This window comes from Armigeres subalbatus, chromosome 1 (genome assembly GCF_024139115.2).
Source record: "Armigeres subalbatus isolate Guangzhou_Male chromosome 1, GZ_Asu_2, whole genome shotgun sequence".
NCBI lineage: Eukaryota > Metazoa > Arthropoda > Insecta > Diptera > Culicidae > Armigeres > Armigeres subalbatus.
In genome coordinates, this window is record NC_085139.1 from 24,729,130 (window position 1) to 24,747,544 (window position 18,415).

General features: G+C 42.8%; 5 protein-coding genes across 8 annotated transcripts in view; 2 read left to right on the plus strand and 3 right to left on the minus strand.

The window, feature by feature from the left end:
• The window catches only part of LOC134222808 (papilin), a 386,402-nt gene that overhangs the window by 194,951 nt on the left and 173,036 nt on the right, over positions 1-18,415 (plus strand). The window lies entirely within an intron of this gene.
• On the minus strand, positions 1,154-2,165 carry LOC134222743 (cuticle protein-like). Its single transcript, XM_062701907.1, has 2 exons — positions 2,077-2,165; positions 1,154-2,019 (listed from the first exon to the last, which is right to left on the minus strand). The coding sequence occupies exons 1-2, from the start codon at positions 2,086-2,088 to the stop codon at positions 1,297-1,299; spliced, it is 735 nt and encodes a 244-aa protein (XP_062557891.1). The 5' UTR covers positions 2,089-2,165; the 3' UTR covers positions 1,154-1,296.
• Positions 2,864-4,253, plus strand: LOC134222729 (cuticle protein-like). Its single transcript, XM_062701895.1, has 2 exons — positions 2,864-3,263; positions 3,329-4,253. Exons 1-2 carry the CDS (start codon positions 3,252-3,254, stop codon positions 4,145-4,147), a joined length of 831 nt encoding a protein of 276 aa, XP_062557879.1. The 5' UTR covers positions 2,864-3,251; the 3' UTR covers positions 4,148-4,253.
• LOC134222750 (cuticle protein-like) lies at positions 8,403-9,264 on the minus strand. Its single transcript, XM_062701913.1, has 2 exons — positions 9,116-9,264; positions 8,403-9,055 (listed from the first exon to the last, which is right to left on the minus strand). Exons 1-2 carry the CDS (start codon positions 9,125-9,127, stop codon positions 8,522-8,524), a joined length of 546 nt encoding a protein of 181 aa, XP_062557897.1. The 5' UTR covers positions 9,128-9,264; the 3' UTR covers positions 8,403-8,521.
• LOC134222735 (cuticle protein-like) lies at positions 14,400-15,507 on the minus strand. Its single transcript, XM_062701901.1, has 2 exons — positions 15,349-15,507; positions 14,400-15,263 (listed from the first exon to the last, which is right to left on the minus strand). Exons 1-2 carry the CDS (start codon positions 15,358-15,360, stop codon positions 14,490-14,492), a joined length of 786 nt encoding a protein of 261 aa, XP_062557885.1. The 5' UTR covers positions 15,361-15,507; the 3' UTR covers positions 14,400-14,489.

Sequence of the window (18,415 nt, forward strand, 5' to 3'; positions counted from 1 at the left end):
TTTTTTTGTGACGGATCCAATCCGATTTTAAAGGAAACGAAATTCAGCGTACTTATGTCCTTATCTTTAGCAACAAGTTTGATTACGTCTGAATCAGCGTCCAAAGCTAAATTAGCTTTAACCATGGCGTCATTAGACATCAGGTCTAATTCTCGACAGATAAAGCCAAAATTTACGATCTTTGGTATCGTTGAAAATTGGAACCGAAACAACATTGTCCAGTGGTTGCTTGCATCCCATACGATTTTTGAGGGTAGTTAAGCTTTATTGAGGGTAGTTAAGCAAATATGTACTGTACATTCAATTCACTCGAAGGCATTTGGCTGTACAAGTATGCAAGTTGTTTTTGGCTGTTTGATTATGTTAAATCCATAATCGAAGGTACAAATCGTATCCTAATATTTGGTTATCCATGTTGGTAATAATTCGTGAAAAATAACTGTTATTTATGGAGAATTATTGCTAGCTGTTATTGAATTTATAATTATCATTTATATGGATGATATTGAGAAAATTTATCCATTTGTTAATACAGACTCTTCTGTAGAAGTGTATACTTAAAACTTTTTTTATTTTCTTTATTAAGAAGACTTTCAGCCACAGGCTGGCTCGTCTCCGGAAAAATCCTAAAAAATGGAGCCCAATTCTTATTTCATGGAATAAAGGTGAGTTCCAACAAAAAATTCTGTGGAAAATTTCGTAATTGTTTATTGTTAATATTGATTTATTTATGGAAATTTTGTATTTTATTCAATGGATTTTGTATTTATTCATGGAAAATTCTTCTTTCACAATTGCAATTTTTGCTTTTAAAAGTGCTAATTTATTTTTGTTTTGTGGCAAATTTTTAATTGTTCATGGAAAATTTGCATTATTTAGGGAAATTTAACTTCAACTCTTGCTCATACCATGATTTCTTTTGGCAATTTTCTAATTTTTTTACTGCCGTAATCTGAGAACGTCGTATACGTCACTTTTTCAGGTTACGGCACTTTAGGGGGAATTTCAATTAAAGTCGACCGTAATTGGTAGGTACAATTTCCTTAAAACTATATTTGCATGAGCATTTGATCATGGCATATTATGTGAATGTATATGTCAAACAAAAATGAAAACCCACAACTCCGGGAATTTTTTTCCACATTTCGGATAAAGAATATTTTAAACAAGCGTTGATTTTAGTTTTAGGATGACTTTTCATCTATTCGACATTTTATTAGCTATAAATAAGGCAGGTCATTTTACACAGTCATTTTGGTCATATCACGTTTGGGCAATGTAATAGCAGATCATCGCTTAGTAGTAAGCTGGCTGCGACAGGATCGCCTTGGTGGCCAAGGGAGATGCGATCGAAGCCAAACCTGGCTGCGAAATGATGGTCCGGGCTCCCAAAGGAGCGGCATAAGCGGAAATAGCTGGCTGCGATAGGATAGTCCTGGCACCCAGGGGAGAGCCCAACGAAGCTAGCCCTGGTTGCGACAGGATGGTAGAGGTCGCCAAAGGAGAGGCATATGAAGTCAAAGCTGGCTGCGAAATGATGGTCCGGGCGGCCAGAGGAGACGCGATAGATGAGATGGCTGGCTGCGAAAGGATGGTCCTGGACAAAGCAGGCTGCGAAATGATGGTCTTGGCAACTGGGGCAGCGAGGAGGGGTTGGGCAGCAATAGCCTTGACACCAATCGGTTCACGACGGACGGCAGCATTGAATCCCTGGATCGAATCAGCAACGTAGTCAACGGTACGCTGGAGGCCGTCTGGGTCAACAAGTGAGTAAGATCCCTGCACGAGATCTCCGTTGCGGGATTCCTGCTGCCACTTCTGATCACCGGTCAGGGCATCGGAGACTGCGTAGGAGAATGAGTACTGTGGGTTGGGATCAGCCAGGATGGTCTTCTGCAGCAGGGGAGCGGCAGAGATCACGTTGGTAATTGGGGAAGCAATGCCTAGAGGAGCTGACAACGCAGCTGGGGCAAGAACTCCGGCGTGGGCAACGGCCAACAAGGCAAGGAAGCTAACGAACTGATAAAAAAACGTTTTAGAATGATACAACTATTGGTGATTTTCTACTGAGCTTACCTTGAATGCCATTTTGTACAAAATTATACAAGTGGATGTTAACTGAATAGTAGAAGAAATCGAACTGTACTCTTAGAAGAAAATTCAGTCCAATTTATACTTAGTAGATTTGACCTAAACTGTAAACAACATCATTGATAATTGCTAGAGAATCCTATCCCCACCCCCAAAGAACTGGGTTCTTTCGATTTTCACATTGCTTCTATTTGCGCCCAAAAGCAGTGCGAAAATTGGCTGATGCAAAAACAGCCCCCTCGATTGAAATTGCACTCGATGCGTTGCAGGCGCAACCCAAGTGACTGGCACTGGTGGCTCCACTGCCAGTCAGCAGTGGCTCCACGGTACGGTAAAAATATGATGCAATATTATGTGACATGTTATGCAATAAAAGAACAATCATAAATGAAAATTTGAAAAATATGTGAATTGATTTATAAATAATTTGAAATTTATTATAAACATATAATAATGTAAAAAAATAAAAACTTTTGGTTATATTCGATTAAACTGCGTTTCATTCCGTGCCAATGTGTTAAAAAAATAGCTTTAAATCCCTAAATATTTTCAACCGTTTAGTAATTTCAGTGTTTTGCATCAGTTTACAAGTTTCAATTAAAGAAAAATTGCACTAAAGAAATTGAATTTGAATTTATTTTGTAATTAATTGTTATTAATAAAGCATTATGCATTGATTATGTTTACAAAAAAAGCGATAAATATGAGACTTTCATAATTTTCATTTATCAATTTGTAGTAACTTTAGCATTTTGTTTTTCGATTTGATCTGAACCGTTGATTCTCAACATTATTACGTAACCTGCTATATGTTATTACATCATATTTTTCATGTAGAAGAAACTAAATGGCCGAATGGAAACCGAGAAGAGAGTGATATGACCAACAGTTAACGTTCCTATACTACTTTTGGGTTGAACTCCGACGGAACGAGCTTGCATCACCCAATTTTTGCACTACTTTCTGTGCAAGTAGAATCAAGGTGAAATTCAGAGGAACTATGTTTGTTTTGGGTGGGGTAGAATTTCCTCGGTTGTTTCGATAATGTGCACATTATTTGGATTAAATTTCAGTATAAAATGAGTCAATTGTTCTACGCTATCCACAGTTCGACTAGTTCAATCAGTTGCATAACACCATCCAGTTAACGTTTTAGCAGAATGGCATTCAAGGTAAAATTGTTTGGACATCAATTACAACTGTACGATTTTAACACAGTGAAATTTTCTTTCAACAGTTCGTAACCATCCTCGCCCTGGTAGCCGTCGCCCATGCTGGAGTGCTGGCACCAGCTGCATACTCGTCTCCTTTGGCCATTGCTTCTCCAGTTGCCAGAGTGCTGTCTGCCGCTCCAGTTCTGCAGAAATCCATCATCGCTGACGAATACGACCCCAACCCGCAGTACTCTTTCTCCTACGCAGTTTCCGATGCCCTGACCGGCGACCAAAAGTGGCAGAAGGAATCCCGTAGCGGAGATGTCGTACAGGGAACCTACTCGCTCGTCGACCCAGATGGCCTCCAGCGTACCGTTGACTACGTTGCTGATCCGATCCAGGGATTCAATGCTGCTGTCCGTCGTGAACCGCTCAACGCCCCAGTTCTAGCTGCCAAATCCATCGGCCAGCCTCTTTTGGCCGCTCCACTAGCCAAGACCATCATCTCGCAGCCTGCTCTGGCCACCAGAACTATCCTGTCGCAACCAGCCATTTCCTCGTATGCCGCTCCTCTAGCCGCTAGAACCATCCTGCCACAGTCTGTTCTGTCTCCTCTATCCTCCCAGGCTATTCTCTCTCAACCTCTGGCCACCAAGTCTATCATTTCGCAGCCAGCTTTGACTTCGTATGCCTCTCCCCTGGCTTCTTCGGCTATTCTGTCCCGGCCGGCTCTGACTTCTTATGCCTCTCCTTTGACTTCTTCATCCATCCTATCGCGGCCTGCTTTGGCTTCTTACGGCGCTCCACTGGTCTCTTCGGCCATCCTGTCGCGCCCTGCTTTGGCTTCGTATGGCTCTCCTCTGGCTGCCAAATCCATCCTATCTCAACCGGCCTACTACTAAAATATTAGACTGATGACCATGTGACCATTAAGCTGTTTGTTGAATATAACCAACTTTGTTAATTATAGAAAATAAATTGAATAGATAAAAATTCATCCTAAAATCATACGTTTGGATTGTTTTTTGTTCAATACCCAATAAAAAAATATGATGTTTGAAATATTTGCAAATGTGGCACCTATATTCTAATCAGAAAAATGTAAGAAGAAGACATTTTGATTTGATCATGCTTGATAAGCATTCTGTGAATTGTTTTTGTCTTTTTTCCAAATTCCTCACGAGGTAAGTCGCAAGTAATGATGGGTGATTTTTATGTGCGATATTGGATCGCACATTTGACGATTCAGCCAGAACAGTGTGTGTAATCATCCAACATGCTGTGTAGAAGTTTAAAATGTGTGAAGAAGAAAAGCGGTTTTATACAGACGCATTTCGCGAATAGCCAAAATAAAATTGAAGCAGCGAAACTTTTTCGCATCTGGGAGACGAATGATGCGGTTACGTTACATTAGGGTGGATGAGATGTATTCTGCTTAGGGGTGATGTCCGTATGCCATTTTTTTGTTTGCTCTTGAAAGGAGGCTGTCAAGCCTCTTGAAAGGAGGCTGTCGAGCCTCTTGAAAGGAGGCTGTCGAGCCTCTTGAAAGGAGGCTGTCGAGCCTCTTGAAAGGAGGCTGTGGAGCCTCTTGAAAGGAGGCTGTGGAGCCTCTTGAAAGGAGGCTGTCGAGCCTCTTGAAAGGAGGCTGTCGAGCCTCTTGAAAGGAGGCTGTGGAGCCTCTTGAAAGGAGGCTGTCGAGCCTCTTGAAAGGAGGCTGTCGAGCCTCTTGAAAGGAGGCTGTCGAGCCTCTTGAAAGGAGGCTGTCGAGCCTCTTGAAAGGAGGCTGTCGAGCCTCTTGAAAGGAGGCTGTCGAGCCTCTTGAAAGGAGGAGGATGCTCTTGAAAGGAGGCTTTCGACCCTCTTGAAATGAGGCTTTCGACCCTCTTGAAAAGAGGCTGGCGACGCCCTCCACCGGGGGCTGCCGAGCCTCTTGAAAGGAGGCTGTCGAGCCTCTTGAAAGGAGGCTGTCGAGCCTCTTGAAAGGAGGCTGTCGAGCCTCTTGAAAGGAGGCTGTCGAGCCTCTTGAAAGGAGGCTGTCGAGCCTCTTGAAAGGAGGCTGTCGAGCCTCTTGAAAGGAGGCTGTCGAGCCTCTTGAAAGGAGGCTGCCGAGCCTCTTGAAAGGAGGCTGCCGAGCCTCTTGAAAGGAGGCTGCCGAGCCTCTTGAAAGGAGGCTGCCGAGCCTCTTGAAAGGAGGCTGCCGAGCCTCTTGAAAGGAGGCTGCCGAGCCTCTTGAAAGGAGGCTGCCGAGCCTCTTGAAAGGAGGCTGCCGAGCCTCTTGAAAGGAGGCTGCCGAGCCTCTTGAAAGGAGGCTGCCCGAGCCTCTTGAAAGGAGGCTGCCGAGCCTCTTGAAAGGAGGCTGCCGAGCCTCTTGAAAGGAGGCTGCCGAGCCTCTTGGAAGGAGGCTGCCGAGCCTCTTGAAAGGAGGCTGCCGAGCCTCTTGAAAGGAGGCTGCCGAGCCTCTTGAAAGGAGGCTGCCGAGCCTCTTGAAAGGAGGCTGCCGAGCCTCTTGAAAGGAGGCTGCCGAGGCCTCTTGAAAGGAGGCTGCCGAGCCTCTTGAAAGGAGGCTGCTGAGCCTCTTGAAAGGAGGCTTCCTGAGCCTCTTGAAAGGAGGCTTCCAAGCCTCTTGAAAGGAGGCTTCTGAGCCTCTTGAAAGGAGGAGGCTTCTGAGCCTCTTGAAAGGAGGCTTCTGAGCCTCTTGAAAGGAGGCTTCTGAGCCTCTTGAAAGGAGGCTTCCGAGGCCTCTTGAAAGGAGGCTTCCTGAGCCTCTTGAAAGGAGGCTTCTGAGCCTCTTGAAAGGAGGCTTCCAGGCCTCTTGAAAGGAGGCCTGAGCCTCTTGAAAGGAGGCTTCTGAGCCTCTTGAAAGGAGGCTTCCGAGCCTCTTGAAAGGAGGCTTCCAGCCTCTTGAAAGGAGGCTTCCTGAGCCTCTTGAAGGAGGCTTCTGAGGCCTCTTGAAAGGAGGCTTCCGAGCCTCTTGAAAGGAGGCTTCCAGAGCCTCTTGAAAGGAGGCTTCCGAGCCTCTTGAAAGGAGGCTTCCAGGCCTCTTGAAAGGAGGCTTCCGAGCCTCTTGAAGGAGGCTTCTGAGCCTCTTGAAAGGAGGCTTCTGAGCCTCTTGAAAGGAGGCTTCCAGGCCTCTTGAAGGAGGCTTCTGAGCCTCTTGAAAGGAGGCTTCTGAGGCCTCTTGAAAGGAGGCTTCTGAGCCTCTTGAAAGGAGGCTCTGAGCCTCTTGAAAGGAGGCTTCCTGAGCCTCTTGAAGGAGGCTCTGAGCCTCTTGAAAGGAGGCTTCTGAGGCCTCTTGAAGGAGGCTTCCGAGCCTCTTGAAAGGAGGCTCTGAGCCTCTTGAAAGGAGGCTTCTAAGCCTCTTGAAAGAAGGCTTCTTATACTCTTAGAAGGAGGCTTACGAGCCTCTTGAAAGGAGGCTTCCGAGCCTCTTGAAAGGAGGCTTCCGAGCCTCTTGAAAGGAGGCTTCTGAGCCTCTTGAAAGGAGGCTTCCGAGCCTCTTGAAAGGAGGCTCCTGAGCCTCTTGAAAGGAGGCTCCTGAGCCTCTTGAAAGGTGGCTTCCGAGCCTCTTGAAAGGAGGCTTCCGAGCCTCTTGAAAGGAGGCTGGAGCCTCTTGAAGGAGGCTGAGCCTCTTGAAAGGAGGCTTCTGAGCCTCTTGAAAGGAGGCTTCTGAGCCTCTTGAAAGGAGGCTCTGAGCCTCTTGAAAGGAGGCTTCTGAGCCTCTTGAAAGGAGGCTTCCTGAGCCTCTTGAAAGGAGGCTTCCAGGCCTCTTGAAAGGAGGCTTCTGAGCCTCTTGAAAGGAGGCTTGAGCCTCTTGAAAGGAGGCTTCCAGGCCTCTTGAAAGGAGGCCTGGAGCCTCTTGAAAAGAGGCTTCCGAGCCTCTTGGAAGGAGGCTCTGAGCCTCTTGAAAGGAGGCTTCCGAGCCTCTTGAAAGGAGGCTTCCGAGCCTCTTGAAAGCAGGCTTCCGAGCCTCTTGAAAGGAGGCTTCCGAGCCTCTTGAAAGGAGGCTTCCGAGCCTCTTGAAAGGAGGCTTCCGAGCCTCTTGAAAGGAGGCTTCCGAGCCTCTTGAAAGGAGGCTTCCGAGCCTCTTTAAAGGAGGCTTCCGAGCCTCTTGAAAGGAGGCTTCCGAGCCTCTTGAAAGGAGGCTTCCGAGCCTCTTGAAAGGAGGCTTCCGAGCCTCTTGAAAGGAGGCTTCCGAGCCTCTTGAAAGGAGGCTTCCGAGCCTCTTGAAAGGAGGCTTCCGAGCCTCTTGAAAGGAGGCTTCCGAGCCTCTTGAAAGGAGGCTTCCGAGCCTCTTGAAAGGAGGCTTCCGAACCTCTTGAAAGGAGGTTTCCAACATGAGACGAGCCATCCTCGGGCTAAAAGTCTCGATAATAAAGACAAAAAAAAGCACAACACATTCTTTAATTCAGCGCACTTCCAGAGCGCATTCGACAACACAAACCAAAACCGATGAGCAAATCATTCCATCCGGCGCTCTTTTAAAGCATCTTCGGCATCACAAAATTCACAAGTCGAAATCGATGAGCAAATAATTTATTACGACGCTCTTCCAGAGCGCCTTCGACATCGCAATCGAAACCGATTAGAAAATCATTCAATCCGACGCTTTTCCAGAGCGAATTCGACATTACAAGTCGAAACCGATGTAAGAATGTCCCAATCACACTATCCGTTAGTTTAAATCGCTTGTGTGCTGTCTTATCGAACGTACAACTCCGTTCGTTGCCCGACGAGGGAAGAGGCAAAGTCATGGCCTGCTATTCACTAGTCAATGTTGGCAATCGAACCGTTATACGGATGATATTTCCATATCTGTCATCAATGCACGCTGAAAGTGGGTTACCCAATTTCTAATAAACCTCACCCTCACAATATGGATCACCCGAGGATCAAACAGTACAAGAAAATATTGGAATGATCGTCAAAATGGTAATATTGTTGAATATGATCAAATCGGCGATAATCAACGTAGTAAAAGAATTCCAGATTCGTTTATCGACAAGATCGGAGGAAAATCGAAAGTCAAACCATCAGCAATAGGTAGGTGAAAGTTTCCGCTTCGCAATTCACTTACTCTATTGTATTCAAAAACGGACTGCTCTGCGTGAAATTTTGTCAAGTTGAACTATTCGTTGCGAAGAACTAAAACCATTTAAATCATTTTTGGATGAATTCTCATCTATTCAATGTAATATTTATTGTCGAATAAATTAGGTAAATAACATATCCCATTAGCATGCAGACTAGTAGAGATCAATCAGTCACATCACTTAGCGTTAGTAGATGGATGAAGCGTACCCGGAGTAAGCTGGCTGCGACAGGATCGTCTTGGTGGCCAGAGGAGCGGAATAAGCTGCCAATGCTGGTTGGGAAATGATGGTTTTGGTCAAAGCTGGGGCAGCGTAGGCAGCATAGGCAGGCTGGGCAGCGATGATTGGGGCGGCAAGCGTCTTGATGGCAAGTGGTTCACGACGGACAGCAGCATTGAATCCATTGATCGGATCAGCAGTGTAGTCGACGGTACGCTTGAGTCCATCAGCATCGACCAACGAGTACGATCCCTGGACGACGTCTCCGCTGCGGGATTCCTGCTGGGACTTCTGGTCACCGGTCAGAGAATCGGAAACTCCATACGAGAATGCGTACTGTGGATTGGGGTCGTATTCATCGGCAACGATGGTCTTCTGCAGAACTGGAGCGGCAGCAAGCACCTTGGTAACTGGGGCAGCATAGGCCAAAGGTGCAGAATAAGCAACCGGGGCAAGCACTCCGGCACGGGCAACGGCCACCAGGGCGAGGAAAGTAACAAACTGTAAAACCAATATTCGTTTAAAAGAATTCATTAAACTATTCTCCTCGAGTTAACTCACCTTGAATGCCATTTTCTTGGGATGGTTCCTTTTGGTGTTGTCTTTGCGATAGAACTGATCACACTATGATCTACCAAGAACATTTCGCCTGTTTTATACTAAAAAGAATTTGTCCTAACCACTAAGCGGCACCACCAACTACCATCGGGACGATATCGTACGAAGAAAAACCCACCCCATCAAAACTCTCGCAAACTTGATTTCATAAGCTTTCCGCCTTTATCCTTCTGGTGCAGCAGACATTGCCATTTGCGCTTGGAATTTGGCTGATGCAAAAACGGTCGGATCTGTTGAAAACTGAACCAACTCCCTCCCCACGAGCGCGCGAGCGCGCCCGCCACTAAAGGCACACACTGAATCGCTGGCGTTGGCGGTGACTGACCAACATTGACTTTGCTCCGTATGTAGCTAATGATGTAACAATTGGAATCAGGTTGCAACGACGTTCGTGTACGGGTGGAATGAAAGTCAAGATCATCCGCGTAATAATGTTTATAAAAATTGCAATAATTGGTCACTGAATGGTTGTGTTTTTCAATAACAAAGCTGTTGACATTTTACCGTACGATATTTAAGTCATTTCCTTATTTGAGTAAGTTTGCTTCCTGCGCGTAAGTGTGGTAAGGACTTTTTCCAACCTGCTATCATTTTTTAATAATAAAATAATAATAAAATAAATAACTCTTATCAAATAACTGAACGGATTTTCCAAAATGGTTCAAAACCTTTTTTGTTCTTTTCTTCTCCGTAAGGCAATTTTGCCGAACAAGTCATTTTGCCATACGGTTGTTAGCAGAAAGGGCCATTTGGCCAAACCTGTGCGCCGATCCAATTTTTTAACGCTCGCATCGGCGCCATTCAAAATTATCATTTTGTCGGTGGGTGACAATACCTTTTTTTGAATATTATTTGCATGTCTTGTGCATTAATGGCAATAAGCATAATTTAGGTTTTACGCTGTTGAACATTTCTTCAGGAATACAGCAATTTCTTTACTATCTCATCCAGTGATTTCTCCAGGAATTCTTCTTGAAATTCGTCATGAATTTCTCTAACAGTTCGTCGGGAGGGAGGAATAGATTTGATAGTTTCGTTAGGATACGGCAGACATGAAGAATGGTCGTGAGATTTATACCATCACAAATATTGCCTTACACTCACTTTCAAATCCACTTCTATAAAACAACACCACGAGAGGAGCATTCATCTAACGCACCAACGGACACTCTAAAGGATCCCACAGGTTTTCATCAACGTCGTATTAGGATCCTGCAATCCCTACCCTGTAAGGTATCAGAACGAAAAAACCGACACCAATTATTCGAAACTACCGAAGAAGGTCACCACGATGAAGTCGTGTAATGGAACGTTTTAGTCATCGGCATCCAATAAATGTGTGGCCTACAGTGAAAATCATTTGTTGTTCTAATGTACTCAATTCCTAAAAATGACTGTTTCAGAGGTTCGATATGCACTATGTTATATTCATTACATCTCCTGAAAGATCAACAGACATCGTAAGATTGTTTTGGGATATTCTGCGTCATCCAAACTGTACTTGAGCCAGCAACTTGAGATCTACAGCTGCAAGCAAATCGTTTTTCAGTACTCAAAGCTTCAATATGCAATCGATTATATCCATTACACATCCCGGGAGGACAAAGGATATCGTAAGATCGTTTAAAGATATTCTGCGCAATCCAAACTGTGCTTAAGTTCGGGACTTGAGATCTACAGCTGCTTAGAAGCTCTTTTCGGTACTCAAAGCCTCAATAAGCATTTAATTATACCTATTATACTATCTGGGAGGCCTACGTGTTCAACCACACCCATTACATCTCCTGGAAGTATAACATACATCGCCAGATAGTTTAGATGTTTTGGGTCATCAAAACTATTATTATATTCTGGACTATAAATCTACAGTTTCTAAGAAATATTTTCTTAACGTTACTATATATATATGTGGTTATTGCAGTTGCATATATCGGCATCAACATTTGAAAAGGGCAAAATATTGCTTTTGTAAACAAGAGTTTCTCACGTCCCTGGGCCCTGGTGGGGTAATTTGAGCGCATCCACGCAATCCAACACCACTATTGGGAGCTCCGACCCCTCTTCTTTCATTTTCTTTGTTTGAGTCTATTTGTTTATTTGTTTAAATCCAGCTGACTTTGTTTAGTCTTATTGAATAACATAAATCTAAATACAACATTAACGTAAAGCCTAATGCATAATCAATACAATAAAAAATCAATTATGACAACAATTAAGCTACATTCAGATTACATAAAACCTATTTAATCAACAATCACCCATCCACTTTTAATTAAAGCGAATTTTGGCGCTGGATTGTGCGGGCCCACCATAAGCCCACCGATATAATGGAGCTTTGAGTGACGGAGACCCCAGGTAACCATTAACACTATATTTCGCTGTATGAACCTGTAGAAAGCATGTTTGCACTGTGAAGACAGCGTTATAGTCGCATGTACTGATTTTTAAATGCTTACAGTTACCTACAGTTACCACCATCTGGTCATGTCTCCTGATCTTCATGAATATGTTGTGTCTATGATTGAATATATATCCAAGCTTGGAACGACGATAAAAGCTAGAGTGGTGGCTAAAGATCTCAAGTTCTGACCTCATGGACGGTTTGGATGACCCGGAATATCTTGAAACCATCTTACCATATCTTCTGGTCTTCTGGAGTTTGATATGGACGAACATGGTTGAATACACATCCAAGCTTCTAATGGCGAAAAAAGCTAGTGTCATGGCTGTAGATAGCAAGTTCTGAGCCTAAGGACAGTTTGGATAACTCAGGATATCCCAAAACCATCTTACCATGTCTCTTGGTCTTCACGAATATGTTATGAACATATTTGAATACATATTCAAGCTTGGAATGACGAAAAAAGCTAGAGTCATGGTTGTAGATTGCAAGTTCTGAACTCATGGACAGTTTGGATGACCCAGAATATCCTAAAACAATCTGGTCATGTCTCCTGACCTGACCTTAAATACATATCCAAACACCAAAAATTTGTCCCTAAAAGATTTTTGCTAGCTGAATCCGAATCTGACTTCATATTTACTCTAACACGTCGAGATTTTGAGATATACTTAAAAAAATGTCGTAAAATCAATGATTTTGAGCATTTTAGAACAGCCATCGTTAACCCTATAAAAAGAATTACTAGTCAATCAAGGTCCAAAATGGATCACAAACATCTAATCTTTCGAAATGTGATGCATTTTGAACAAGTTAAACATAAAAAGTGTGATTTATCTACAATTTTAGTAAGTAAAAGTTATTTAAAAATATGTTTTATGCAAGCCACCTTCGAAGACTTGTTTACAAGCCTGGTTATATTCTGTAAACGGTTTTGAGAGGAAAGTAACAAGAATTCAATATAATAGTTTGTCCAAGCAAAAAAATAATATGTTTTCATTGAAGTAAGTTCTATTGAATGTAAATATGATATTGTATTTCCTCTGGCGCGATAATTGTTCAATAATTGCTCAAGTGATATGTTGTAGTTACTGTCAATTGAAGCTCCTTTATTATGTTCATTCGAATAAAGCAAGTAGGAGAACTGTACGCAGTTCAATACATTTTGATTACTCCTGCTATTTATGATCATTCCAATATTCCTATGATAGAAGTATGGGCGGAAAACTATCAATTAGCAAAATCAATCAACGAATCGATAAGTTGCATTCGAACGTTCTTGTGGCTGCGCAACAGAAACCGGAAAACGTCAACAATCTACTCGTGCGTGGGGGAATTTTTATTTGATTCGCGTTGAAAATGCTGCGTGAATGTTGCAATAATCCAAATGCAATTTCTTTTATCTATGGTCAGTTTATAACAGTGAAACGGGAAAAAGTTCACTAGTTTTATCAAGCTTTGTTATGTGCTAAGACGCAAGCAAATATAATATATTAACTTTAAAATACTTTAAAATCTTTGACGCAAGGTTAGGCGCCAGAAAAAAAAACTTGGGCTTCCACTTCTGTGCTGTTCAACATGTTACAGTTACCCGAGCATATGGTTGGATGATCCGCCAATTCTGCACTCTGATATTTCTCTAAAACAACATGAATGAGAAAATTTTCGATGATGTTACAAAATGTTCAAGTTTCAACTTATTTTCCGAGTGCTGGAATGTATTTTATTAGTCAATGTGGCTTGAATGCTCTGGTAGGGGATCTAGTAGAGGATTTGAATTTGTTCGGATTCTGTTTCTTTGTTGATAAAAAGAAAGGAACTTTCTGGATCATCATGTTCGCACTATATTTTAGCACAACACAATTGCAACATTATAACAGATTACGTGTGGTTATTGGAAGTTGATCGATCGAAAAAAAAACAACCAGAAATCGAGCAGAATAACATTTTAGGAGGAGGAGAAATGTTAAGCATGAAATGAAAAAAATGGATATTTTATTAAAAGTCAAGTGAAACATATATTTACAAACTTACTAGTATCTCTATACTTCATTCAACATTTTCATATCCCAGTTCCTCTGGCTGCATGTTGTTGAATTTTTGGTGGCTTCGAACAGGGGGTGAGGCGTTTGCATGCATGCATTGCCTTATAAAATCTACTAGAGTGTCTGCGTGATTTAACTTAGGCTGTTTGTTTTGTTGGAATCGTTTCTGCTTAAACTAGGGGAACGGTTCTCCACTTCATCTCATAGCTCCTATTTCCATCCCATCAAAAACAAAGCAATGGAAAGGAATTTGGTTTGTTTATTATTTTTGTGATTTTTTCAGCAGTGAGCACGCATGTTGACAAAAAGAAGTGACGAATTTGGTTGCGTATTTCTTTGTTTAGTGATGAGATGGATATATGTACAGTGAGATGGAGATCGGAACATTTCCCCTATATGAGCTGGGAAGGAATTCGTTAAGAAAATTATTTTGAGCTTTTTAGTGTAATGTCTTCACTTGTCGTAAGACAAGTTTGTACAATCCCATTTTTTTTTTCGTCTTTATTCTGAATGCTACAAAATCCCACAAACAATCTGCATGAGTTATTTCGCATCAATTCGAGACGAAATGATCTATCCCATTTATAGTTCAATATTTGGAACACTTTTTCCTGTCGTCAGAAGCATAACAAGCCAACGTTCTCATGTTCTAAGAATGGAAAAAAAATAGAATTGACATCATTGGAAATTATTTACATTGCACACTAACAGTGATAAAGGATAGGGATTTCGAAAAACAAATGTCATCAATTCACCTCGCAATTAGAAAACACAATTAACCTTCGTTTCAAATATTGTTCATTGCTTGTTTCCGTTTCTTAAAGATAAGTTGAACACAGTCTTAACAGTCGATAACAGTTTCAGGTTTTGCTTAGTGGTGATACAGGGCTGGGGCGGCGTAGCTAGCATAAGCGGGCTGCGACAGGATGGTCTTGGTGGCCAGAGGAGCAGCATAGCTGGCATAAGCTGGCTGGGACACGATGGTCTTGGTGGCCAGAGGAGCAGCATAGCTGGCATAAGCTGGCTGGGACACGATGGTCTTGGTGGCCAAAGGAGCGGCATAGCTGGCATAAGCTGGCTGGGACACGATGGTCTTGGTCACGGCTGGGGCAGCATAGGAGATGGTCTTGGCAACTGGAGCGGCATAGGCAACTGGGGCAACAGCCTTGACGGCCAGAGGCTCACGGTGGACGACGGCGTTGAATCCGTGGATTGGATCGGCAGTGTACTCAACGGTACGCTTGAATCCATCAGCATCCACCAGCGAGTAGGATCCCTGGACGTTGTCTCCTTGACGGGATTCCTGCTGTTCCTTCTGGTCACCGGTCAGAGCATCGGAGATTCCGTAGGAGAAAGAGTACTGTGGGTTTGGATCGTACTCATCGGCGACGACGGTCTTGGCCAGAGGGGCAGCGACGAGCGTCTTGGTGGCCAAAGGAGCGGCGTAGGAGACAGTCTTGGCAATCGGGGCGGAGTATGCCAAAGGAGCGGGGGCAGCATAGGAGATGGTCTTGGCCACTGGGGCGGCATAAGACAAAGCTGGAGCGGCATAGGACAAAGCTGGAGCGGCAGCATAAGTGGACAGGGCTGGGCTTGCGATGATTCCTGCTTGGGCAACAGCCACCAGGGCAAGGAAGGAAACGAACTGCAATGAAAACAATATTCAATGTTATTCACACAACCGAATGAATTATTTGATAGTAATCTCGTTTTGAATCATCAGTACTCACCTTGAAGGCCATGGTTAGTATCGGGAGTTGTTCACTAAGCAATGAAACCGATCGAACTGTGCTGGAACAAAATTCGCACAGTCAATTTATACAAGATCGAGTTTGCAACAGCCAATTGGCAAGTTCAGCGGCACATGGGTCGCGTTTTCCGCGTTTATCCTACTCGCAAAAATGCTTTTGGTTTTGGCGATCTGCAATGCACATCGCTCTATAACTCGGTGGGACCTACAGCTAGTACATGTCCACCGCTTAACAACAGGTTTGCGCGAGAGCGTCAAAACAAAGGGAGAGCACGCGGATCGCCAAAATTGTTTGCCCGAACGCTGCTAGTTCTACCTACGGTGCGCGGATGTCAAGTCGCTCGTTTGCTCTGGTTCTCTTGTCCTGCCTATGTGCTGCGACGAGTAAACGACCGATGAAAGTGAACTTGGGTGATGAACTTGAGAAGTGATTCCTTCGCGCGCACTGCTGTAACCGGTATCTAGTGCAGTGCCAATGGTGGCGGTGGGTTCGGGCTTGGATATGCCAGTTACTGACCTTTCTGCTGCGGAATGGGTTGTTTTTTTCTTCTTGAGCTTGTTGACTGTTGGCCAGATGGTGTTGGGCGGATGGTAAAAGTAAAAATTGTGATGTGTTTGAAATATTTTCATGAATCGGGAAGTCGTCGGAATTTCGGAAGTAGAACTGGTTTTAAAATCATGTTCAATTTCGCAAAAAAGATTTCATAATAAATACAAGACGTTTGTTCAAAAAATAACTTTTCCAATTTGTACTCTATATATGACTGCAATTTGAAGAATATTAATGAATAACTAATCACCTGCAATAAATTGCTGATAGTTGATAACTTTTTGGTTCATGAGAAGATCGAGGACAGCATGTTCTCAAAATTTCCAATTTTGTGTTTTGTGTTTTGAATTATTTTGCACTTTTTCACTACCTACATTTAAAAACTTGTTCTATATAAAAAATATTAGTAAATTGGTTAATATTATTAACATCAATACTATTAATGCAATGATATTATCATCTGGGTTTGCTTCGTGACATACTGACATGACTATAAGTATAAATGCTCAACAGTCGTATATCAAATAGAACACAAAATCTTTATCTTTTTTCTTTATATACATAAAAATGAATTTCCGTCTGTCAGACCCTTATAGACTCGGAAACTACTGAACCGATCAGCGTGAAAAATTGTATGCAGAGGTTTTTGGGGCCGGAGAAGGTTCTTAAGATGGTTTGAGACCCATCCCCTCTTTGGAAAGGGGGGCTCCCACACAAATGAACCAGCAATTTCTGCATAACTCGAGAACTAATCAGACAATAAATCAATTTTAGACGAAACAAAGTTCGACGGGTCTGCTAGTAACGAATAAAATAGAAAAAATATTGCTCGATGCTATTCTGAAATTCTTAACTTGATAATAACTGCAACTTGATGGACATGCCTAAAATTTGTTGAGCTATCTTAAGATAGCAGACGAAGATATAATTTGCCATCCTATGCCTATAAACTTTATATTGAATCTTATAATACGAGTGACCACCAAAAAAAGCATATTTCTGTTTTCTTACTTCTTGTGTGGTACTTCCCATTTATCACTTTTTACTTTTTATTTATACCTTCCTAATATTTCCATTACTTCTTCTTATTCATTTTCGGATACATCTTCAAACTAAAAACTTCTCCACTATCAGTCATTCCTCGCTTCTCATATCTTAATTTTAACTAATACCTTAAGCTTTCCATTTTTCTTACACTCATCTTTATGATGTTACGAACAGCCCAGTTCGTATTTCATGTTTCTAACTTCCCGAGCAGAAGTCAGACAAAAATTGTTGTAGCAACTTGATTGAGAATAAACTGGTCACCTTTTCTTTCTATGGTTTACTCTTTCCTCATCTCTTCTCGTCTTACACATATTACATACCATTTTCACGAATCACTTCTAATTTATCATTTCTTCTTTCACATATCTTTTCTGAATTTTAAATTCACATTTCTAAGCTTGTCATAAACTCCTCGTTGAGTGGAAGATGAGCTTGAGCTAGATGTTAGCATTTAGCCAGAGAAATAGCTCGAGTTTGAATGTCGTCAAACAAGAGCGAGACTGTCTGTTAATATTCTACTTGAAATGCGTCACTCACTCTCACCCAGTCCCAAGGCTCAATGAGTGTTCAAACAGCGCTAATGGCAATACAACTGCAAATTGATGGTCATGAGCATTTTTTTATTAGATAACGATAATTTTTACCCTTTTACCCTTATAGTCATTGAGACAACAGATGTCAGATGACAATTGTTATGAAATAATTATTAAATATTAAATAAATATTTTTTCAGAGGCAAATCAAATGATGGTCGGGTATGGGAAGGGCCGTTAGGCCGAATACCGTCCGGCTGAATGCCATTTGGCCGAAGGCCACTAAGCCAAAAGTTGTTTGGACGAACAGACCATAAGGCCGAATAGCTCATTCGGTCGAACGGGTCATCCGGCCGAATAGGTCATTTGGCGGAATAGGACATTTGGCCGAATAGCACATTTGGTCGAAAAGGACATTTGGCCGAATAGGACATTTGGCCGAATAGGACATTTGGCCGAATAGGACATTTGGCCGAATAGGACATTTGGCCGAATAGGGCATTTGGCCGAATAGGACATTTGGCCGAATAGGACATTTGGACGAATAGGACATTTGGCCGAATAGGACATTTGGTCGAATATGACGTTTGGTTGATTAGGACATTTGGTCGAATAGTACATTTGGCCGAATAGGACATTTGACCGAATAGGTCTTTCAGCTAAATAGGACATTTGGCCGAATAAGTCATTTGGCCGAATAGGTCCTATTTGCCCAAATGTCCTATTCAACCAAATGTCCTGTTGGGCCAAATGTCCCATTCGGCCAAAATACCTATTCGGCCGGATGACTTGTTCGGCCAAATGACTTTCGGCCAGATGGGTTTCGGCTCAATGGTTCGATCGGCCAAATGGCTTTCGGCTGAATGGGTTTCTGCCAAACGAGCCTTTTCCGTCGGCTATCGTGCCACTTTTTGATA